General features: G+C 47.5%; 1 protein-coding gene across 3 annotated transcripts; it reads right to left on the bottom strand.

Annotated features, from left to right (window-relative positions):
• Window positions 1-216: 216 nt before the first annotated feature.
• Window positions 217-25,006, bottom strand: ankrd27 (ankyrin repeat domain 27 (VPS9 domain)). Of its 3 annotated transcripts, none has more exons than XM_040038732.1 (28): window positions 24,686-25,006; window positions 20,028-20,150; window positions 17,544-17,654; window positions 17,095-17,403; window positions 16,389-16,448; window positions 14,899-14,952; window positions 14,489-14,554; window positions 14,077-14,153; window positions 13,434-13,555; window positions 11,935-12,013; window positions 10,941-11,067; window positions 10,752-10,844; window positions 9,191-9,312; window positions 8,433-8,515; window positions 8,184-8,299; window positions 7,630-7,722; window positions 7,300-7,497; window positions 6,716-6,826; window positions 6,282-6,401; window positions 6,081-6,125; window positions 5,878-5,994; window positions 5,613-5,807; window positions 4,507-4,626; window positions 4,258-4,431; window positions 3,557-3,650; window positions 3,358-3,436; window positions 2,671-2,734; window positions 217-2,575 (listed from the first exon to the last, which is right to left on the bottom strand). In XM_040038732.1, the coding sequence occupies exons 2-28, from the start codon at window positions 20,127-20,129 to the stop codon at window positions 2,045-2,047; spliced, it is 3,462 nt and encodes a 1,153-aa protein (XP_039894666.1). In that variant the 5' UTR covers window positions 20,130-20,150; window positions 24,686-25,006; the 3' UTR covers window positions 217-2,044. The 3 variants fall into 3 exon arrangements, with proteins under 3 accessions (XP_039894666.1, XP_039894665.1, XP_039894667.1); XM_040038731.1 differs by lacking the exon at window positions 24,686-25,006 and adding an exon at window positions 23,388-24,678; XM_040038733.1 differs by lacking the exon at window positions 24,686-25,006 and adding an exon at window positions 23,388-24,678 and having other exon boundaries at window positions 6,767-6,826.

Raw genomic sequence — 25,006 nt, 5'->3', positions numbered from 1 at the left:
ACATTTGAGGCCAACCATCCAAACCTGCTCGAGCAGCTCTGAATGATTCAAAATAACTAAATCATTATTATTAATAATTACACTGGACCCCGGGGCTGGCCCTCAGACCAGGAAGTCCCGTCTGGTTTGATTATCGGCTAATTTTAATGAGAACATGACAGAAAAGCAGCACAGACCGGCTTCAACGACACTGAGAAACAAAAACAACACCAAATGTCATTTGTCTAAATCGCAGGTTTATTCTTGTTTATTTGGGTTTAAATTAAATAAGGCACATTCACATCATCATTAAGACTCGGCTTTGACTTTGACATCCGCTCAGACGAAGTTCAAACATAAAGGTGGTTCCTGTGTGAGGGAGACAGGAAACAGTGACACTGATGGGAGACACGTTTACAGCACTCTGCTCGTAACCATCAAATCGACTCTCGAGTAAAACCGTCAAAACCACAAATATGAAACATTAAACAGCAGGACAGTCGGCTGTGATGGAATACCACAGTTTGTCTTTTTCCTCTGAAGACGCGCTCGTTTCATCAAGTAGCTACAACCGTTTCATGAAGTACAGAGACCGAAACTCAGAAATTAACCTGACAGAGGGATAAAAATCAGACTCATTTGTTGCAGTTTTCAGTCATTCATCAGGCTGAACAGTCTGAGTCGGGTTTTTGGGGTTTGGACTCACAGTTTGTGTTCGATGATGTCATGATTTCATGAGACATCAAGAGGAAGCTCAGACAGTTTGGTTCGGTTCTCGACGTCCTTACTGAAGGTTAATAAACCACCTGAGCTGATGGAGCTCTGACTTCGGACCAAAGACAGTTTAGAAACGCTCGCACTCCACGTTTGTGGCCGCTGTCACGTTTTCTTTGTGCACGGATTTGGTCGAGAGGCTGAAATGCTAAATTATCACCACGGACGTCATAGCATAAAAAACATGGCCGTAGGAAAGTCAACGCTGAAGCGCGTTAAGGTGCATTCGTTCTAACGACCAGCAGGGGGCGACGCAAAAAGACTTCCTGTACAGGAAACCGTGAGTCAGTAACACTTCCTGATGAGTTTATGGCCTCAGCCATGAGGTTCAAGTGTTACATGAGAGTTTGTGAGGAGCACAAACAGTCCACAGGTCCAGTTCAGTGACTGTGACTGAAGCCCATCCTTCTCTGCAAAAGAAGCCACGCCCATCGGTTAAGCGTTACAGTATTCAGATGGATGTCATACGAATTCACTCCATACAGTTTTTCTATCAAACTATAAACGTGGCTCACTCTCCACTCGAGGGGTCAGCGGTGTTAATGTTGGTGCTCAAAAATCATCAGTGCCGGTAAAAAGACGGAAATCCTTCAAACAGCTTGATTTGGAAAACAGCCGGCGGTGGTGTTGGATTAAAATCTGCTGGATAAAAGCTCGCAGCGAGGTTCAGCAGCGGACAGGGAGACACACGGAGCTCCACCCTCCTAAATAAAATAAGATCATCCTGATTAAACCAAAGTAAAAAAAGTCAGCGGCACAAACTACAGTGAGGACGTTCAAACAGCAAGAAATGAAATCAGCTTGCATCCCTTTTTCTCCGTGAAGGCTGGAAGTGGAAAGTGCTTTAAACTCAGCTGAGACGTTCGTGTTGAAGCTCAATGTAAAGAGTTCCCTGTGCGAGGATGGTTTGGATCTCGCTCGCCTCCGCACAAAAGGGCCGAGCAGTTTTCAAACATCTGAAAAACAAAGTTCGGAAACCTGTCAGTGGAAAAAATGCAGCTTCTAGTTTATGTTAACGAGTGAGAAGGGAGCGCGAGCGGCGCCGAGCCTGTGCGGGTTAAACCTGATCCAGGTTTCTGAGTCAGGGCCGTCTCTGACGTCCCACACAACATGGATGGTGCCCGACGCCCTTTCAGTTTGCCTGAGGAGGCGGAAACCTCCAAGCGGGACAAATACAACCCGACGCGCTGCAGTGAGAGGACGTTTGGTTCGTGAGGATCCGGAGTCTCGTGTGCTTTTCTTTCGGCGGTCTTCTTGCTACTCGTGCCGTCTGCGCTTCACGCTCCCTGCATCACTGTGCGCTGGGTTCTGGCTGCTGATTGGCGTTGCTCTCTTCGACTCTTTCGCTCTCGGTCGGGGAGGGCAGGTTAAGGGGATAAGGGGTGGAGCCTTCATCCCTGTGCGCTGACGGTAAGCCTTCAGCTTCCTCGCCAGGCCGAGGGCGGCCGTCAGAAGAGTCTGCGTGTAAATCTCGGTCGGTCTGGCTTTCGGGGTCAGAATGAGCAGACAGGATGTTTGCGAGGGGGACGTCGGCCGAGCTGTCGACCTGCGATGATGTAGTTGACGGTGTGGACGGCGAGGTCTCGCTGCCCGTGCTGCAGCTGGAGGCGTCGGTGGAGAGCGATTCGGCGCCGTCGGGTAGTTCAGGAGCGCACGCGACGTCTGTCGGGTCAGCCACGGTCAGCGCGTGCGTTCGCTCCGGCGTGTGCGCTCCGGTGTCGAGGGTGTGAGAGCGAGCCAGGCGCCGCTCTTTGAGGCTTCCTGTGGGGCTGCTGACCGCCACCGTCTCGCCTCGCCTCAGCCTCCACCTGTCCGGATTCACCTGCAACGAAACGGCAGCAGAACTAAAGTCCGTCCTGCTCCAGACCGGAAACACCGATAAATACCAAAATACATAAGAGAATAAGACGCGTGTACCTGGCTGAGGTTTGGAGAACACCTGGGTGGAGAACCTGAAGAACCCTTCCTCATCTGCTGCATCCTGAAGGTGCAGGTGGGAAAAAGGAAAGAAAAATGGGGCCGAGGGTCGATGGTGGAAGGTTAAAGCCATACATTCATGAGAAATAAACTCTGATATTCTCTCAGACTAAAGCTGCAAATGTCTGTGAAATACACTCAGAAATAAACTTTCTTTTAATCGAATCCTGCAGCTGCTTCCTCTAGGGGGCGCCACAGCGCATCATCTGCCTCCATCTCACCCTGTCATCCAGCCCTCTACATCCATGAACCTCCTCTGAGCTCCATCTCCACCCTCCCTCCTCTGCACACGCTCAAACCATCTCAGCCTCTCCGACTCTGATCCATCCTCCTCCCTCCCAACGAAGACCTGAGCCTCTTCAGCTCAGCCTCCTCAGTTTGTTCTTCTGTTCTAATCTCAGAATATTCCTGAGAAATAAGCCTGAATATCCTCTGAGAATATTCACGAGGAAAAAACAAACACTCAAATACTTTCTAAGAATTTTGCATCGTGAATATGAAAAGATTCACAAATGTTACTGCGATTGCTCAGAGCAGTCACTGCACGTGTGGTTTGCTTTCGGCTCCCTTGATGAGTGCGATGGTTTCTTGTGACTGGTGTGGATTCGTGGCTTGTTTGCGGCCTACCTGCTGATGGACTGAGCCAGCTTCTGCTTCCTGCTGTTGGAGTTATCCTGCAGCCTCAGACGCTGCACGAAGGAATGAGCTGAAAGAGCAAAAGCACAGAAACGATCCTGATTACACGGCTGTGGATCACAGTCCCCATTCTAATGAATGAAATTTAAGTAAAGCCTGCTTTGTAGGATTTATTGCTGGTGTTAGTTACCCAGAGCTCCTTTGGGCACGGAGAGGAGTTTGATCGGTTCATCATCAGGGGAGAGTCCAGACGCTTTCTGCAGAGCTCGCAGGATTTCAGTGTTCTGCACGAGATAACAGGAATATAAGTCTTCAGACCTGCACGACGGTGCAGCGATGAAGAGCTAACAGCTCCAGGAGAACCCCCCAGGAACGACTCCAAAGTAAAAGAAGACGAAGTTTATACTTCTCATATTCAGCAGGTCCCATTCTTAATAATTACAACTGTGCACCGGCCACTGCAAGGTCAGCGAGCCGTTTAAGCTCTCTGTGTTGGCGCTGAGCTCCAGTTACACACATTTGGATTATTTTGAGCTGTGAATCATACAAAGCTACCCTAGAACAGTCCAAAGACATACATTTGGAGTCGAGCAGGTTTACTTTCATGCTTTCTATGAACTCTGAAGCTTTTTGGGAGCTACAGCTAGCTGAACATACTGGAAGGTGCTGTGCAGTTTCATGCTCATCACATTTTATGATTTTAAAATCATGTATCAGACATCAGCATCGGCGTGGTTTCAAATTCATTCTGCTGGACTACAAAGGCGGGACCTGCAAAGAGCCCTGATGTCAGCACCGTGGAGTCGGCCTGGTCACTGAGACGGAGCGACGCCATGACGCTGACATCAGGACCCTGTGGGTCCTCAGATTCAGCGTGAGGCACTCCACGACCTTTCCACCCAGCTCGTAGGCGCAGTCCAGCGGCGTCCTCTGCCTCTTGTTCCTGATGCCAGGAGAGGTTCCGCCCCTCAGCAACAGCTCCACCAGCGCCAGATGCCCGCCCCGCACTGCCTCATGGAGCGCCGTGTTCCCCTGAAGGTTCGCCACGTTCACCAACGCATTACTCTGTGAACACACACACTTTCAGAGTTAATGTGTGTGTGTGCGCGTGTGTGCGTGTGTGCGTGTGTGTGTGTTTACCTGTAACAGGATGGTGGCTGTGTCCAGATTTCCACGCAGGCAGGCGTGGATCAGCGGCGTGTTGCCATAGTGATCCTTTTTATTCAGCTTGGCGTTGCACTCCAGCAGAAACCTCACCACCTAAACATCACCATGACACTCAGAATGACATCATCCTTCACAACGATGACAATAAAATCACTTTTTGCCAACAGACACACACACCACTGTAGTGGTCACCAGCAATTAGCCGGGTCCCAGTCAGAGTCACAGACCGACTGTGTTTCCACCGCTCAGCTCTACACGGGCGTCTAAGAAAGTACAACCCCTGCAGAAACAGGCTGCAAGGTGAAATTAGAGAAAGTGACCGTGCAGAATAAACAGCTCACATTTCCCCTCAGTGAGGAGAAAACCTCTGAGCGGCACCTGAAACTGACGCTTGGGGTTGGACTGCTCTTTCTGAGCCGCTTCTCTGCTCAGCGACACAAGCGAAGGAGCGAGTGGACTCGTGCAACAAATGAACTTTAAGTCAGCTTTTTGCTCTGCAGTCCGGCTTTCTGATTGTTCACGTTTGAGTCCGTCTTTGTGCCCATTGCATAACTTCTATTTCCTCTGGGTGATATCCAGAACAGCCAACAATGAGGATGCTGTGAACTAAAGCTCTGCTGGTGGACACGTGTCCTGCAGTTTACTGAATCTGAGGCAACATCTGCCAGCTGTTGGTGTCCTGAAGTCTCTGACGTCACTGCCTCAGAGATGATGTTGCCCGTCTTCCTTTAATATTGGCTATAAAATAGTTACAGGATGGGCACCAGTTTGTTTCTGGAAAACAGTGAAGATCTGCAGCCAAGAAGAATCTAGTGAGATTATTTTAATAATACTTGTGCACATCAGGCTAATCTAAGCATGTTTTTACCAAACAGCAGCGTAACCTGGAAATCTGCTGCTGTAGAGCCTGGCTTTCTGCTCCTTATGTGACGTGTTCATCAAAATTTGAGTAACTTTTTTAAAACTAACTAACATCAGCCAAAACTTCCGACACGTCTTCCTGACAATGTGGCCAATTTTTCCATGTTTACATCCTGTGCACGGAAAGCTCACACATTCACTTCTCCCTTATCGCTTACCGGGATGTGGCTGTTCTGGCAAGCCAGGTGAAGCGGCGTGGCGCTCTGGTTGGTGCGGGCGTTCACGTTGGCCCCGTGGCGGATCAGCAGGGTGGCCAGCGGCAAGTGTCCGTGGAGGGCGGCGACGTGGAGAGGCGTGAAACCGTCGACGTTGCAGCTGTTTACGCCGAGAGTTCCCGCCTGCTGCACCGATAGCTGCGGGAAGATCAGAGAGTTTAATGGAAATGGCGTCGCATCCACGCTGCTGCACGGGCCGCCGGCGTACCTTCTGAGTGGGGGCGCAGTTTGGGCACTGACACAGAGGGTGGCAAAGCGGAGCCTCCGACCGTACTTCTCCCTGATCCTCCTCTTCCTCATCCATCCACTCCAACAGGTAACGCACCTGAGAAACAGGATGAGCAGACGTCGTCACGTTTCCCATCGAGGGAACGCGACCCTGAGCGTTCAGCACAAATGCAGAAGACTCACCATCTCCACGTCAGCGTCTGCCACGGCTCGCAGCAGCTTCTCCACCTGTCAGTCAAACACAGAGGCGTCAGACACCAACGTTTTCTTCTTCTTTGGTACTCGGAGCTGCACCGACCTACATGAACGCTTTCTCAGAAATAACGTTTGACCGATTGATTGTTGGTGCTAGCAATGTTGTTGTGTTTCCTGGTCAGCGCTCACCTCTCTGTGCCGGACCCGCTCTCCCTCTGGTTTGACCTCCGAGCCCAGGGAGGAGGTGCTGGAGACGGAGGAGCGGCGGCTGCTGCTGCAGTCTGAGGCCAGAGGCGAGCGGCTGGGAGACTGAGAGACAGAAAAGAGATGCTGAAAACACAACCAGCCTCCAAATACTCCCAATGCTAACATAGTTTAGCTTTAGTGTGTGAATGCAGGTCAAATGTGACCACCAGGGTGAACGTTTCAAACATACGTGGTGAAACCAGAGAGGACGCAGAGTCAACTGCGAACATTCGCTCACCAGTTCAAAAGTAGTTCCAGGTTTCACTGGAACTACTTTTCACTGAGTCTCCCTGTTAAACATGCAGCCGCTCTGTCTCGTGAGGAAACCTTTTTGTATTCAATTACACTTTTGTCACATGGATTTTGACAATATTCACTGTGATGTTGGAGATCTGTCCGATGCAAGCGTGAGTGCAGATGAGACTCACGTCGACGCCGCTGCCGCAGCGCTTCCGGCCGTTCTGAGTGGACTGCAGCTGCATGAGGATCTGCAGGAAGACATGAACAACACATTCATTTTACAGTATGTGCGCCATGAAACCAATATGTTTCTTTTTCAGGGAGCACCTGAAGCATCTGTTTACATCCTTTGAAAAACCTTTATCGTGCAAGAAAGGCTGAGTGAACATGACTCAGAGACTCTGCAGGGCTAAAGTCCAGAGCCTGGGGCCTGATGCAGACACAGGCTCTGGTACTGCCTGGAGCAGAGATGAAACAAACATCTGATTTTAAAGTGTATCTGAAGCTGGTTTAGTGGACAGACTGGAGAAAGGGGATCAGTCGACCTGCCGTCAGCAGCTGATCAGATTAGCTGTGACTTACGGGAGCCGTGACACTTATTCTTTCCTGTACTGAGATCAGGAGCTGCTATCCTCATTATGCTACCACAGCTGTGGGGTAAGGGACTCAAACCAGCACCCACACAGTGGAAGCGTCCTCTGCACAATCGAGTGTCGCTGACCTTGGAGTTCAGGGCGCACTGCAGCGGCGACTCCTTGTTCTTGTTGAGGATGTGGGTGCTCGCTCCGTTCTCCAGGAGCACCTGGATGATGCCCTCGTAGCCCCAGCGCGACGCCATGTGCAGCGCCGTGTCGCCTTTGTCGTTCACCAGGTCCAGACGGCACGTTTGGACATCGTAGTACACCAAGGCCTTCACACACTGACACACAGCATTTATTACTTATGAACATGCTGAGTTATTTACTGGAACAGACTAACCCGGTGGGTTCAAACCAACTGGAGCATTTAAAGGATGAAATGTGAGGACAGAACAAAGAGAGCGGCGACGTACGTCCTCGTGTCCGTACATGCAGGCGAGGTGCAGCGGTGTGTTGCCGTTGTTGTCCTGAGCCTCCGTGTTGGCCTTGTAGTGCAGCAGCAGCAGCTGGACAACAGAAACAAAGGAAGGACATCGTTTGTTGTAATGTTCTCCTCCTCTGGAGCGTTCATTCGTCTTTATTCTAACGACAAGTTTGTTTGGCTGAGGTCAGACAGCTGCGGCTGATCCAGAACACACATTTCAGTCCTCACTTTGGAAACTGGTTTAATGACTTTGTTTGCTTATAACTCATCTGTTTGGATTATGTTAAAGCTTAAAGGTAGAGGTGATGTTGAAGGTGATGTTTGAACCTGCCAGTTAAAAATTACCAGACTTTGACAAGTGGGTGGAGACACAGGCGGCTGTAGCTGCAGCTTCACCTCAGCTACCTGGAGTCTCTGAGCTGGACCTCTGCACCGTGTTTGTGCTGCTGGAGCCTTATGAAGCATTTTAATGACATTTTTTTCTGACCAAGTTCAGTTTTTTTAATTTAAATCCCAGGATTTTAGTTTTCTGCGCGTGCTCACCGTTACTCCCTGGTATCCGCGCTGACACGCCAGGTGCAGCGGTGTGAGGGCGTGGTAGTCTGTGGCGTTGACCTGAGCTCCTTTATGCACCAGTATGTCGATCAGCTGGGACTGACCTGCCACACACACACACACACACACACACACACACACACACACACAGGTTAGTTAATACTTTTTATATATAAATTGTGCCTCGCAGTATTAAACAAACTCATGTTGGGTCACTGCGCGTTAGCAGCCACTCACCGCAGTGAGCAGCGACATGCAGAGGAGTGTAACCCCGGTCATCTCTGGAGAACGGCGTGACGATGGACGGGTCGTTGAGCCGCCTGAAACATGGCGCCAACACTCAGAGTCAGTCTACGGTCAATAATGGCTGAACGCGTCAAACAAGGAGCTTATTGGTCAAAGGTTAGAGGGAGCTTTCAGGAAGTAACCAGTGAGGCTCAATCAGACTCTGCGGTCTGATTCTTACTTCAGAGCTTCAGCTGCGACAGGTGGGCGTGGCCGACAGGTGGCGCTTTCTGCTAGGCCTCACTTTAGCTAACAGGACTGCACAGCGTTTGTGGTGCAGCTACATTTTTGAGTATTTTCGTTTTTAATGGGCCATTGCATAACGGTCTGAAATACACTTTTAGTGTGTGTGTGTGTGTCTGGGGGTTTCAGTGGGAAGTGAAAATACAAATGGTTTTTATTCCTGATTCGAAGCTCTGATGCACAAAAATAATGGAGAAAAGGGGAAGTGATGATCAGCTGAACAATGAAAATAGAAGTCGAAGGCATCACATCAGCTTTTCTCTGCATATGTGCAAAGGCAAAGTCAGCCTTAGAGTGAATTTACAGCTTCACAGTCAATAATCAGTGTGTCATAAACTCCAGGCAGGTCATATCAAATCTGTACCGTGGAGCCTTTACTCTTCTTTATTCTTCGTTATTTTCATGTGAATGCTTTGACGTACTCTCTGTACCTCTGCATGTTTGTTTGTGTGAGTCTGGACACTGACCCGGACAGCTGGAGGTCACAGAGGTCACAGGAGCAGAGAGGATGACACATCTTCACATCTTCATCGGCCTCTCCATCACTCAGCAGGCGTTCAACCTCCTCTTCATTTCCATTTGCTATGTGCTACAAAACACACAGGAGCAAACTGAGCATTAGCAAAATCTCGCCACTAGATGTCAGAAGACTGCAGATTGCCGTCAAATGAGTGTTCTTCGGTATAGTGGAGGGTATAGGATAAACATGTTAGCCAAGAGAGATCAAAGACATTAAATTCAGACTTTCAGAGTGCACCCCATAACAGCCGCAGCCAGCGAGCGTGTTGCTATCACTGTTTGGGGAGCGGATCCATCCAGATGCAACCCAGGGGTTTTCCACATCTGTCTGCTGTTTACCTCAGCTGTCAATGCTGGGTGAGAAGTGTCCACCTTTATTTACTCTGGAGGAGTCAGGAGTCACTTTTGACTGCTGACAGTGTTACTGAGGTAAACCTTTCTGTTGGTAAGCTGCTGTTAGCCTCTGTTAGCTGCTGTGTTTTTGCTGCTGTTAGCCTCTGTTAGCTGCTGTGTTTTTGCTGTTGTTAGCCTCTGTTAGCTGCTGTGTTTTTGCTGTTGTTAGCTGCTGTGTTTTTGCTGCTGTTAGCCTCTGTTAGCTGCTGTGTTTTTGCTGCTGTTAGCTGCTGTGTTTTTGCGGTTGTTAGCTGCTGTGGTTTTGCTGCTGTTAGCCTCTGTTAGCTGCTGTGTTTTTGCTGCTGTTAGCTGCTGTGTTTTTGCTGCTGTTAGCCTCTGTTAGCTGCTGTGTTTTTGCTGCTGTTAGCTGCTGTGTTTTTGCTGCTGTTAGCTGCTGTGGTTTTGCTGCTGTTAGCTGCTGTGGTTTTGCTGCTGTTAGCTGCTGTGTTTTTGCTGCTGTCAGCGAAAGTTTCTATAAAGTGGATGTAACTGACACTTAGTGAATAAACTCTCATATCATGTGAGAATGTAATCACACTGTTTATCTGAGGGAAAGTAGGTTTTTCTTAGGACCCTCAAGCTAACAATCTGATACGTTAGCTTGTATTCAGGTGTTAGAAGGGGGGGGGTTCCTTCCTGGCCACTGTACTCAAATATGGTGAGGGGATATGACGCCTTCCACAAACCCACTCCTATGTATTTTTAACAGATTAATTATAAGTTTATCTGAATGTATCAGCTTCTTAGGTCAGAGTAATTATGTCTTCCATGTACAATATAAAAATAACTCCCAAAAATAGTTACTACACATTTAAATCACTTTCATGGCCTGGAAAACACCAGGAAACATAATGAACATAAACAGAAGAAATGCCAACAGAGGGAACAGAGCTGAATATTTTAAGTGCTAAATAACAGTTTTTATTTCACTCTCTTAAATTCTTTCTCCTTCAAACTGAATTGGACCTCGAAGGATCTGTAAAAACATTCACAGCATCAGGAGAAGCTTTTACATCCCACTGTACAAAAAAACAAATACACATCATGTAGGAGCAGTTTTATACATCATGCTGATCTTTTATGGGACATCCGCTAACGTCTCGGGCTGCAGCTCACCTCAAACAGACAATTAATGGGCGTGGCTACACCCTGAGTCAGCAGACTCATCCTCTCCTTGAACAGCGCCTTGTCGCTGAGCTCACCAGAGCCCTGAGGAAGGAGGCAAAAACAGGAGAAAACACATGGATGATCTCCAGCACAGTGAAGCAGCTGCTGAGATACGACAGCGGTGTGTTTGTGTCTCACAGAGTTCTGCAGCTTCCCCAGGTTGATGTACTCCACCGCCGCCTCGAAGGTGCTCAGACAGTAGCTGAGCTCATCTTTACTCGAGTGGCTGAAGCAGAAGTTCCTGATGTAGCTCAGGTTGGCCATCCTGAAGATAAGACAAATTAGATCACCCAGCTACATCTTATTAACCCAAATGATGTTTCATAACTATAGATCATCCTCAGCAGCCTCCAGTTAGGCTGCCTTTCACTGGAAGATTAATTGTGCTTATTTATAGAGGAAAAAAATCATGCGCTGTGGACAGTTTACTGTCAACAAACATTATGAATTCAATAAAGTAATCAAATATTGCAATAAAAAATGATGCATTTGATCATAAAACATTAACATTGATTGTTAAAGTCACTATTGGAGGCCACCGGTCCGCGTCCTCAGCTGCTCAGAGCAGTAAACGCAAAAACTTCACCTCCTGCCTCATAGGGGGCGCTGCAGAGTTCAGACTGAGCAGGTTCTGCTGCAGAACAAACACAGGAACCGCTCGAGATGTTTTTAATATTAAAATGTCTCCAGGTTGTGAAGTTTGCGGCACATTAGAAAATATAAATTCCAATTACAGCAACTTTCTGTACCGTGGCATCGTGGACACGCCCGTTATCGAAAGCTCAAAAGGATCTGATTTAACCTCCAAGTGGAAAGTGTGACCCACAAAAGCTAAAAAAATAAATGAGACGGACACAGACGCTGCCAAAATGAGATGTTAAATTTAAAAAACTGAATTTTTGGTCCGATGGTTCCAAATTTCACAAATGTGGGTGAAGCCAGTGTTATAGTTTAGCCACGCCCACATGCGAGACCTGCAGAATCGAGCAGGGCTGCGATACCATCCCTTTGACCCAAAACTGTAAAACTATGAGTCGTCTTTTTGTTTTCACCGCCTCATTTTTTCCTCATTTCTCTGCATTTTATTCACGACAGAAGGTCAAAGGTCGCAGCCAGTTCCCCTTTCGCTCACCAGTTGGGGATTTCCGTCTTCACCAGCAGATAGAGGACGACAGACAGCAGGTCGTCGGCGCTCACGGCTTCTATGCTCACTGTGGAGGGAGACACACAGTCAGTGAGTGGAAACTGAAGAGTCATTCTTCCCGTTCATCTCTCCCTCAGCTCAGCACTAATGAGTAAACTGGCCTCTCGTCAGCGCGGCGCTGCAGGCTGACAGCGGGGTTGTTGCCGTGATCCAATAAGCTTGGATTACCAAAGCAAACTGCACAAATGGAAGCTCACAGAGTCGGTACTGTCCTTTTCTTTAGGGAAACACAAGAGTCGCACAGCCGCTCTCTGATGAGTCCCGCATTTCCCTGCATTACACGTTTAATAAGGTGGTTTCTCTTATGTCACCGCGAGAAAATAAAGGAATGGTCTCATTTGTCAGACTCCTGGATCTAATGTGATTTTCTCAGAGTGATCCAATTGAAAACTCTTAGATATTTACAGGTTTTTTTTGTCCTGTTTGGGACTTTTTCTACAAACGTGTCCAAATGACATGAACTGAAATTTAATTTGACGTTAAATTCGATTAGATCTGCACCGCATTCAAATCAGCTGGCTAACACTGGGTCGCCCCTGGTGTCACCGAAACAGCTGAAAACAGCGCAGACCTCCCAAGCTCTCAGACTTTGTGTTTTTGCAGCACAGCCCAAGGATGGAAACTACGACATGATCGCAAATATTAAGTTAATATTATCAATAATATGGATTAATGGCAACACGGTGGTTAGCACTGTTGCCGCACAGCAAGAAGGTCCTGAGTTCAATTCCACCATCAGGACGGGGTCTTTCTGTTTGCATGTTCTCCCCGTGTTTGCGTGGATTCCCTCCGGGTACTCCGGCTTCCTCCCACCGTCCAAAGACATGCAGCTTGTGGGGATAGGTTAATTGTTTAATCCAAATTGCCACTAGGTGTGAATGGTTGTCTGTCCCTGTGTGTTGGCCCTGCGACAGACTGGCGACCTGTCCAGGGTGTACCCCGCCTCTCGCCCTATGACAGCTGGGATAGGCTCCAGCGCTGCGACCCTGAAAAGGAGAAGCGGAAGCGAATGGATAAATGGATGGATGGATTAATGCCAATGGACTTGCAACCTCTGTGTCTGTGACAAATTACTTTGTACTGCAAGCCTCATCCACACCTGTGCACGACCCAACATCCATGAATCCACCTGAGGAAACTCGGGGTTCAGCGTCTTGCTCGAGGGTACTTTGGCATGCAGTATGTGGTGCACCACAGACCAGCTGCAGACTGACTAGAACTGGTTCCAATGTGTTGCAAATCTGTCCAATCGACTCGAGGGTGCAAGGGACCTGCTCACGGCGAGCTGTGACATACTTCCATTAAAGCGAGCGCTGAAGCTCCACACACACATTTAAACTGCTTCTCCTACGAAAGAGGTCCGATCGAACACGATGAGCTCACACACTCGTTTCAGCTCCGCACACACAAACCAACAGAGTAAGTACCGGTGCGTCTCGGGGTCTGGGTGGCGGTCAGCGCGACTCTACGCAGGCAGAGCAGTTTGAGGAGGGGGGACGTCTGCTGGTTGAGCTGGCTCAGCTCTCTTTTAGCCCGAGACAAGTTTATGCTGCAGAGACAGAAGAACGGGGGACAGACGATGGGTCAGAGACATCGAACGGACACATTCACAAAGCTTCAGTGGCTCGGGCTAAAGGAAGGAGGCACACCGCTAAACAACAGATTCAATTTACAAAACAGAGACAGAACCAATCACACGGTGCAATGAAACATGACGCAAGTCTTCATGATCGCTCTATTTCACCAGTAACCCTTGGATGGTCTCCACTGTTGGGACCCTGAGCTGTCCCTCGGGTCAGACTGACCAGGACGTATTTAAAAACAAGTCTGAAATAAAATTTGACTTCATAAACCATGAACACGTATCGTGTTTGTCTATGTAAGCTGTTGGAACGCTGCCACGATCAGGTCGCTTTAACTGGGTCCGTGTAAACGTTGAAGGCATTTTGCACATTTAAACATCGTCTGTAACGTGTTCAGAACAGCAAGCGCTGGTTAAACCTGCCAGCAGAACCAGATTTGACGCTGCAGAGGTCTGGGTCTCAAAGTCCGCTCCGGTGTGGAACTGACCTGAACTCGGGTTTGACTCCCAGCTCTTTCTGCTGCAGCTCCTGCAGACTCCTGGTGGTTTTGTTGAAGGCAGCGTCCTGTCGACCGGCAGCACAAGAGACGGGAGAGGAACTTTTGAAACTGTCAAAGCCTCTTTTTGGGGTCATCACAGTAATAAAGAGCAAGAAGGAGAAATATTAAGGCTTCCATCACTGAAACAACGATCCCTCTGCAAAGACAAGTGATCCCTGCAGGCTGCGTGTTTGACGTTATATCTGCAGCAGCGCGCAGCAAAAACACCACAGGGATGTGTGTGTATGCAGGAGGCACGTGAGCAGATCACCTAGGATCTGGTGGTGGAAGAAAGCGGACGAACAGACGGTTTATTCGCTCCCTCGTTACGTCTAATGAGTAAATCTGAGCTCAGACCTACCTGGCTGGCCTCAAGCGTTCCCACAAAGTTAAAGATTAATTCATGGATACCATGATGAACGTACATCTGGGAAAAGAAGAGGAAAACCAATATTTTAATACGTGTCAGAAACAGCTCATCAAAGTTTCTCACCTCACACCAAAATAGCTGCATGTTTGGATTATTAAGCTGCTTCTGTTACATGTAGCTTTGCCCACATTGAGCTCCGTCTTATTTTTTTGTAAATATCTTATTGAGTTATTCGGCTTATTAATCGATTCCTTTACAGTTTCACTGGCATGAAGCAGGAAGTTACTTGTGACAGCTGTGGGAGCTTCTGCATGTGTTTGATGAAATCTGACTTTCTTGCAAACTTAAACTTGCGTCTACGTGTCAACCTTTCTCCTTCACTGAACCCAGACAGACGTTACCTCCACAGCCTGTTTGAGGAGCGTCATCTGAAGCTCCTGCTTTGCCAGAAGTTTCTGCAGAAAACACAAAGCATGCACGGGAAGAGGAAGGCGTTAGAGGATGTGATCAGGCCCAAAACTGCTGAGTCGCAGACGCCACGGCCACATATCATCGAATCATCCAGTCCAGAGGAACTCACAGCATCCTGCGTGTGTGCGTCGGGTCAGAGGTCACGCTGATTAAAGGAAGCTGATTTGAAGCATTAGTTACGGCGGTCACATGACACTGTTTGGGGTTCGATCCTTTTTTTCCGAACCGGAGGAAACGATTCCTCCCCACATGACAGCAGCAAAACGCTCACGTGTGCAAAGCCAACAGATGGACGTAACGTGGCCGCATTAACCCAACATTTTACAACGAGGTTGATCTAACGAAGCATTAACGACCAACGATGTTTCACCAGAATGCTTCCTCTGGTTTACGTGCTGTTTCGTTTCATTTCCCACAAAGAGGGAAGCGACTGCACCGAGGTCACAAATGCCTGAATCAACGAAAGCAGGACTTTTCTGAACTACAGCTGCCGACTCAGTACGGCCCCCGCTTATATGCAACACTCACATGAGCTTCTTCTGCAGTAAAAAGCATGTTGGACTGTCATGATTGTTCACAGCACACTGCTGAGCATCTGTGCCTGCAGAGTATTGAAATACTCACGTCAGCGAGCAGCAGGTGATGCAGGAAGCACCCTCAGACCTGCTGTTCATCTGAGTTCATGGGAAGTTCAGTTCTGGGGGATTATTCCGACAGCGCCTGCAAAGTTTTCCTGCCTTAAGACAGGACGTTGTGAGGGAATCACCAAGTTTGCACACAGCAGAAACAATGAGTGACAGAAATCTGCATTTTCTCCCAATTTTTATGTTATTTTAGAGATTTGAATAAGAATCCTTTTAATACAGGTGATTTTGCTAAAACCTCTGTAGTTGGTGCCACAGATTCAACATCCTGACCGACTGGACTGCTCGTCCTTTGTATGGTGCAAATCTCTTATCCAGCTCAGGCTCACAGCGGACTGGATCGCTGTTAAACTAAAACAGCAGCCTCTCAGTGAGTAATCAGCACTTTCCATCAGCTGCTCTTCCCTCCGGCAGAATCGGCTCTCAAACACAAGCTCACAGTTTTATTAAAAAGAAACGAAGCGGAGACACTGAGAGCTTTAACAGTCACATGCTCAAAAAGCATGGCCGTGTTACTCGACCACGTTTCTCACGCCTTTGATGTCATCGTGCAGCCGAGGGACAAACGAAACAAAGTCAGATAATCACACGAATAACCGTGAACGCACCGAGCCACCATGCAAACCAGAGAAGCACGCGAATAATAAAGACATAGAAGAGTGAATATTGGCCCCAGGTGAAGAAGCCAGAAAGAAATATTCTCCAAATCAAGGAGAGAAAGGCGGATTTTCATTCAGCCAGTTTTAACGTGAGAAATAAAGATTGTTTCTACTCACCAGGTGAGAGTCTCTCAGCAGACACTGAAGACATTTAGTGTAAAGACCGTTCACCGAGTCCTGACAGGAAACAGAACAGCTGTTAGCTCAGCAGGAAAGAAAAAAATCGAACGCAAAAATCCCCTAAAGACTCGAAAACATTCAAACACATTAACGCTAAAAAGATGCACGCTCTCCTGGAGGTGTTGTTTGCATTGTTGTCATGTATTAAATCAAAGTGAAGCTAGCTGGAGGAGCCTTAAACCTGCACTCTTTTTGATGGCCACTGGGGGGCGATAGCTGCAGCTGTACAATGACAAGTTCTGTAGACATGTGACATCAACTTGTCTGCCAATAACAGGCCTCGAGACGAGTCTGCAACCATCTGCAACCAGAGGGAGGATTTCCAACCAGCTGTGAGTGACGCTGGAGACCGATGGTAGCTGCTGGGAAACCATCGCTCAAATCAGTCGGTGGCCCTGCTAACCACCAGACACTAGGGAAACATGGATTGCCCAACCGGCTGGAAAAAGCTTGTGATTGCATCAGTATTTCTGCCTTATCTGAGTCATGGGAGCGCAAACCTGTCTGTGGTAAAAGAATGACGAAACCTGTGAGGCGTGCTATTTTAGGTCAGACACGCCCAGAGCTCTGTTTCCTTCAGCCCCCCGTTTGTCACTCTAGTCCGTTTATCACCAGGGTTGTGTTTTGTGTCTGTCATCCCTACTATGTGGTGCCGGAGTCCCTTCCTCTCCTGCTCCCTGAAGGCCTGACAGAAGCTCTGGATGTGCTTGTCCATCTTCTGGGCGTGGCGGCCCAGGAACTCCCTGACGTCCTCCAGGCTCCTCAGGCTGTAAGAAGACGGCGTGCTGACCTCGGACAGGCTCGGGTCCACCTCCATGGGCCTGGAGATGCACAGGATGCTGTAGCTTTGCTCCCGGTCGTTGTAGAAGGTCTCCTCGAACAGGATGGGGATCGACACTGGAGCCGGGAACCCGGATCCCAGCAGGACCTGCCTGTCCTGGATCCGGACCTCCTGTAACACACACAGAGGAAAAAAGCTGTTAAACAGCCTCTTTTTGTATTTTTAGGACTGTAAAAGTAGGATAGCGGTGCGTTTAAACTCAGCCTCTGGCAACAACGAGCAGCACAGACTGGCTTGTGTTGAAGACAGACCTTCCCGTCCGCAGTCTTATAACCGTCCTCCACGGGCTGCAGCACATAGCTGTCGAAGTGAGAGTCCGAGTAGCTGCTGAGGGTCAAACTTCCACAGCACGGCACCAGAACCTGCAGGTTCAAGGCGACACGCAGGGTATTCCATTTATTAACCTTTTATTTATTGACCTTTCCACACCAACGACAATCAGATAAGGTCTGATCTGTGTTAGGAAGCAGAAAATAGGATCAAATGGTACAAAGAGTGGAGTCTTCACTGTATTAACTGCGGTTAGATGATGAACAGCACTGAGATGGCTCCTGGCCTCTAACTCACTCACACTTTTAAAGTAGTAGATGTTTATCGTGAAGTATACGGCACTTCGGTGTGTGGTGGGAGTATTAAAATACAGAGCCGAGGCTCCACAGTGTTTCTCTGCACATTCGAGTGTCCGATGGTCTGAAAATAGCGCAGAAACACTGACATTAAACAGGCGTCATTTGTTTTTAAGATGTTCACATGAAGTCAATAAATGCACATGACCTGATCGGCAGCATTTGATTAAGGATCTGAAGACGCAGTCACGAGCCAGAGCAGCTGCTGAAGCCCTGACGTATGCACAGCATGTGCACGCTGTGCCATGTAGAACTGATTTTTCCGGCTCTGCTGCAAACTGCAGCTTTAATGCAGTTACACGCATTTTTTTCCCCCCACTGATGTTTTGACGGCGTGCAGATGACCCGACTGGCCAGCGTTCAGACATCTGATTCTCATCTGCTGCTCCAGGCGTCCGATCGTCATCTTTAACAAGCTCAAACGAGGTTTAGAGCGCCGCTTTGCAGCTTGTCAGCTCATCTGATATCTCTGCGCTTCACTGAGAGCCAAATGAAATGTATCAACCCCGCTTTAACAGTCCGACCAAAACAATGCTCCTCTAACTCAGTGAGAGTGAAGGGATAGCAGCAGAGCGCGCTGAAACCACCAGAAACCCCACGCTGACCACCGTGAGGCAGGAAGTGGTGTAAAGGTGTCGCTGTGTTTGAAACCCCGGCTGAGCGCGCTTCTTTTACCTCCTCATTTAAACATTTTAACAGGGATAATGTCCCCGACTCTGATCTTTAACCTGCTTTAAGGGGCTGGTGTGATTCTCAGCTGTTTGTAGGCGCAGCCTTCAACCACTGAGGAGGAAGCGAGAAGCTGTTCTGTGATAGAAACTGGCAGAGCTCTGCAGCCAGCTCACACCTGGACTTATTCAGGTTCTGCTGCAGTTATTTTGAGCTCTGTGCCGTTTCCTCATTTTCACCTCCCCCCTGTTGTTTATTAATGCAAACCTTCCTGAGCAGAGACAGAGACGCTCAGACCCCCAGCCACCTACAGACGAAGCAACACGAGGGTCTCCAGCTGCACACTGATGTGTTCCTAACACAGACGAGCAGCGCCGTCTCTCTGGCGTGTGCTGGATCTGCCTCGCGGTCTCACGCCTGACATCACTTCCTCCGTGAGGCAGCCGGGTCAGATGGACCTGAGCTCCTCACCCTGTCACCGAAGCTCAATTCTTCTGCTTCTTCCCTCCATTCACAATTCCTACTATCAGGGCTGTGCGATATGACCACAATCTCATATCCCGATATAAGACATCTATCGTCCGATAACGATATAAATCAAAAATGTAACATTTTCTGTAAACTCTGTGAATCTCGGGCAGCTCGACCTGCGTGAAGTGTTTCCAGCTGGGCGTCATGTAGCTGGAGTCGAGTGTTTTAACCGATGCATGAAACGATACATTTTTAGACACAAGTTGTAACGGCCGCCGTTTTCTTTGTGAGTATTTATTACACGGTGTGCTGCGGGGAAAAGCCTGTTCTAACGTTTGAGTCTAAGCTTTATTTTTTAGCACCTGGCGACTCCTTTTTGCTTCTCATCCGTAAACAGTCTGCATTCTCTTTCACGTGATTCAGTTTATTTTGAAAAGTCTCAACAGGATCCTGAAGTTTATTGTGAAAGGTTTATGTGGAACATAAACAAGCGGACACACGATGGCATTACCATCGTTGTTGCTAACGACAACGCATAAAAACAGGCGCTTGTCCGTCCGTAGTGCGGTTATATAAAATATAAGAGAAAGAGAGAACTTTAAGAAATGAATATAGCCACTGCTGTGATCAAAACATGAACAAATATTGCTGTAACAGTTTATTTTGCGACACCACGAAACAAACGACAGACGTTTTTATATCGTCATCCGATATATATCGTTATATCGAGCAGCCCTACCTACTATTACATTTAATCACATCTGCTCAGTCTGAAGCATTTTCCACCCATTTTTAAAAAACACTGATCATCTAAGTGAATATAGACGCCACAGACTCACAGCTATGTGACACCCAGACAGAGCGCTCTCTGATTAATCGCTGTCTGATATCGTGATCGGGTACCTGATCCTCACATACATGCAGGTGGGCTTGTCTGGTGACATAAATGAGATGACAGGTCAAACTCACGATGCCGTGGAGCTCTGCCACTTGGCTGCAAAGGTCGGGTCTCTGCTTCTCCAAGGCCAGGTAGAAAGGATTCTTCAGGATGTTCTCATCATATACAGCCATAAGGAGCTGGAGGTCTGGATCCTGCAGACGGGACAGGAGGATGATGGGAGGAAAGACATTAATTATCAACCAAGTACGTGTCAAGGACTTTTATAAGTATGTGACCAGTTAAACCCTTCGTGGGGAGAGGACTGTGGGGTGCAGCCCTGTCAGGACTCATCTTCTGGGGATTATAAATAATAGTAGAGAATAAATCTTCCACATCAGCCTCTCTGAGAGCAGCTGCTGGTTTCCTGTCAATAAGCATGTGGCAATACTGCTCATTGATGTTTGAGAAAATCCAAGCAACAACAACAACAACGACAAAAGATCTCATGATTCCTTAATGCCTCCAAATTTGAATCTTAGGACAAGACCCGAAAACAAGCTCATTTATGGTCTTTGAGGCCACCGGACAAGAAGTCCCTTTCAATCTCGTTTCCAGCCTAATGTGGGTGGGGGTGGGGGTGGGGCTTATGTTCCCATCTCGTTCTGTCAATCTGCAGTGTTCAGGCCCCCCAGAAGTCGCTCACGGTCACGTATGAAGCTGTGCTGCCTGGATCTGAAGAAACCAGGGCTGCTTCTCTCTCAGCTGATCCAATTCTTATTGAACTGGTTTATTTCCGTACGATTGATCTAATAATCCTCCATCCAGACAAAGCTTCACCGGCTCCAACCTGGCCAGGCTGGATGTGAGGCCTCGGAAAAATCTCCCAGAGTCTGTAGTTACTAATGCTGCAAATAAGAGCGTTAATGTCTAATTACAATTCACCGAGCCTAAAGAGGTGAGCAGTTAGTTGGTTTGAACTTTTGACTCCATCTACCTGCAGCTGTAAACCGCGAGTCCTCTGAAGGTGTTACAGGACTGTAGATGCCTTCAACAGAAGACATCGTTTTGAACCTGGGTGTGACAGCGCTTTTATTTTGAAAAAACCCATGCTATCAAAGCTAACTTCTTTTAAGCTTCTGTAAAGCTGGAGCGGTCTTCCAGCTTCAAAGAGTTTAAAGGTTATCTGCTTCTGACCCAGTCTCTGAGGCCTCTTCCTTAGAGACTGGGCGAGAAGTTCAGTTATCCAGGAGGAGCTCGGAGCAGAGCCACTACTCCTCCACCTTGAAAGGAGTCCGCTGAGCTGGTTTGGGGACCTGGCTAGGCTAGGATGAATCCCTCCCGAGTGAAGTATTTCAGGCATGTCCTACTGGGAGGAGGCCGCGGGGTAAACCCAGGACTCACTGGAGAGATTATGTCTCTTGGCTCTCCCGGGAACGCCTGACTACATTCAGTCATTCACACACACAAGCCCCAGATGAGCTTGGAGGAGGTGGCTGGGGGGGCTGATCTTCTCTGCTCGGGCTGCTGCCCTGCAATAAGAGGCTCTAATTTCTGATCTTTAACCCTGCACACTTCCACTGATCACCAAACTGTTTTCAAAATTGTACTAAATGCAGAAATATTGCATATCAGCATCACTCACACCAATGACCAAAAGAATGGTGTCAACTAAAATTGTTCCCATTCTTCAAAAGAACCAGTCAGAGGTGTACACTGGTCAAGCTTGTCTGATTAGAACTGCTGTTACAGCATCTGGATTTACTGAAAGAAGTGGAACATTTTCTAAACCTTTCAAAGGTAAAACACTGAATGCACCAACTGTAACAGAGCCGATTATTTTTTCGTTGTTCCGACTGATTGAAACGTAATCAGCAGCTAGTTGAATAAACAGGTATTTTAGTCCAGTTCTGAAGTAAAAGCCGTTCCCTGTTTGTAGTGTCTGCAGTGTGAGGATCTGAATGATGTGTTTGGGACTAAACTGATTATCTCAGTTCATGCATTCAATAATAAACAACTTTCCCCCACACATCAGTGAGCTGCAACCGGAGTTTTGTGGAAAGAATGCACAAAAACCACCACGCTCCATTTTCTTTCTCGCATTTCTGCAAGTGAAAAGTTAAAAATTCCCACAGGTTATAAAAGTGTGATTTCCTTCGCCGAGGCGGCAGATGTGTAATCAGCCTGATGTGTTCGGCCTGAGGCGAAGCTCTTACACCTCACCCAGAGAACACAGATCGTCACCAGAGAAAAGCAAAAGGGTCTCAGACTCATGCACAGCTCTCTGAGCTCTGCAGCAGCTCCGTTCTTCTCTTCTTCAGTCGTTCTGTTGCAGATCTGCTGCTGTGCTGAGATCTTTGTCCTGTTGATGACCCGGTTTGGTCCAAGCTTCAGCTGTGGGACACACGGCCTCACACTGACTCTACAGAGGAGCTCATGGTCCACTCAGATCATCGTCCCTCCTCCACCGTGCTGACGGCTGTATGAGGTGTTTGTTTCCTCCAGATGTGCTGCTGTGCGTGATGGACGAACATCTCCACTGTGGTCTCGTCTGTTCCAGGAGTGTGGAGCTACACTGTGCTGCTGTTTGTATTTTAGAGAGAAGAGGCTTCCTCCTGCAGACCTTCCAAACAGCCATACTTGCTCACTCTGTTTGTATTTGCACTGCCATAAACTTTAACATTGAAAATGGATAACGGTACAGTCAGAGATGAAGTCTTAAGACGTAACCGAGTCTTTAGCAGTGATTGTAAAGAAGACACACATTTCCTGAGGCAGGTTGTTCCACAATCCAGAAGCCCTAACAGCTCGAACCCTTCTCGCGAACATCAGAAGTCGCACACCAGTTGGAACAAGAACAGCAGGTCGAGTACCTTTACAGGGGCCGTGCAGGGCTTCAAAATATAACAATAAAATTGTAAAAATCAATCCAAACAGCAGAACAGTTAGAAGGGCTGTAATGTGCTCACTTTTCTTGGTTCTTTTAAGAAGTTTGGCTGCTGAGTCCGAGGGTGTTTCTATTAAAACACCATTTACCTTTTAAAAAGTCAGCACAGCTAATAAAACAAAGGCGTGTGATCCACGTAATCTGTTCTTCTTCCCATTTCTAGCCTGAACATCAAAAGGAGAAACAATGCCAACAAAGAAAACTCAGTGAAAACAGAAAGCGGTCTGAGAGGTCTGATAAAAACATGACTGAAATGATACTCTGCAGCACATCCATGAGATTACAAACGTTACTGTACGAGCGCCAAATTTAATTTAAAAACACTTCATTCATCTGCGCACCAAAACCACAACAAACCAGATCAATTCTACAGAAAACACGATCAGTTCTGCCCATTAAAGAGTCAGATTTTTATTTAATGACAGAAAAATATGTTTTTAAACATTTTCTGATCTCTTAAAAATCTCTAAACTGACCGCTCACACCTTGCAGGTGATCCACTCACCTCAGAGGTCAGCTTCATCCTCCCTGAGCTCCCACACACGCACTGGAAACCAGTTAAGCACAGCACAAACAGTAAATCCCCACCCGAGCAGCTCCATGCTGGGAAAAAACATCACGTGACCCTCGTGACCTCCCAGGCTGGAAGCAAAACAGCAGACAGAGGAATGTCCATCCACTCGGGCTTGAGCCACATTCACAGCTGATGTCTTAGCCTCAGGTTGAAGGGAACAACAGCATCACCAACAAAACACCGAGATCACCGTCCAAACTCAGGATAATAAACCCCAGTCACACCAAAGTCCTGTGATCTGAAGACACAATGACTCACAGACTCACTTTCCTGAGTGGATGCTTAGTTGTTTCGTCTAAGATGAGCGGTATAAGCTCCGCCCCCTCTAAGTCAACCACCTTCTGGTTGGCTGCCCCTCACAAGCTGTAGGATGTTTATGCACACACTGGTCTTAGTGAAACTTTGGTCATGTTTAGTATGAATATTCACCACTAGAATAGGAGACATGAAGGAATATGAGGAAAAGTAGGATCATTTCAACACAAAACAAGGAGACAAATCGGGAGTGTTTTATCTTTTTAACTGATTCGCATCTCTAAGGACTTGGATTTTATATTCCAGGTTTCTCCGAAATGCAGCTTTAAACTGGCACACTTGCACTTCACACTTAGCAGAGGTGGCCTGAGGGTTTTCTTCCACTCTTTTAAGTTCTATTATCTCATATGTTCACTCATACTCTCCTTTTCTATTATGATTTTTTTTTACTGTGTTATATTGGGTTATCAACCCATCTGTTTCGAGTAAACACCTAGATGTCCTTCTTCGATTTGCTATTATATATAAACAAATACAATTTAATGTGTATTTTCCTGTTTTGTGGTATAGATATCCATAAAACAAGAAGGTAACTTAAAATGAAACTAAAGTTGTAACTCTTAAATTTGACATTTTGTGAATGGAGTCTGGCGTGGCGCTGGAAGCAGCTAATAAACTGTGTCACGGTACCGTTCACATGACAGGTGCAAGGAGGAGTTTTATGCTGCTCGCTGATAAATTAATATTTGAAGTTAACCATAGTTATCTAACAATTGTTTGTTCGGTTTTGTGCGTCTGTCAGTAAACGGGGACTTTAAGTTTTTAAATTAGCCTCCTAGCTAAAACCAAAAATACAGCCTGTAGCATTAGCGTTTCTGGGGATTTACTGTTGCCTTAGCGTAGTGACACGTTAGCGTTTCCAAACACGGAACTGAGCCAACAGATGTGATGATTTGGAAGAAGACTGATTTTACCTGCTATTAACGAGTCCCTTCGGTCATCCAGGGTTTAGCATGTCAAAGCCAAACAGCCTCAGCAGCAGCAGCCTGCCAGGAGCCGTACGAGCTTATCAAGCTTGCGAGACGAATTGCGATAAATAAGCTGCTAAAACGAGCCGATTCGCCGATTACAGCGTCCTTAGTCCGATTCTGTCCAAGTAAAACTTTTACAGAAGAAGAAACGCGTTCATGTACACGAACGTTTCATTTATGGGATCTGATGTGGACAAATTAAAGGGGAGAAGCGCACCGGGTCACACTGCCCTCTACTGGCCAGTGCAGTGTACTACACAAACA

The sequence above is a fragment of the Simochromis diagramma genome, unplaced genomic scaffold, assembly GCF_900408965.1.
Source record: "Simochromis diagramma unplaced genomic scaffold, fSimDia1.1 OVJJ01000366.1, whole genome shotgun sequence".
Taxonomy (NCBI): Eukaryota; Metazoa; Chordata; class Actinopteri; order Cichliformes; family Cichlidae; genus Simochromis; species Simochromis diagramma.
The sequence above is the reverse complement of the archived record's forward strand: the minus strand, read 5'-3'. Positions and strand labels throughout refer to the sequence as shown.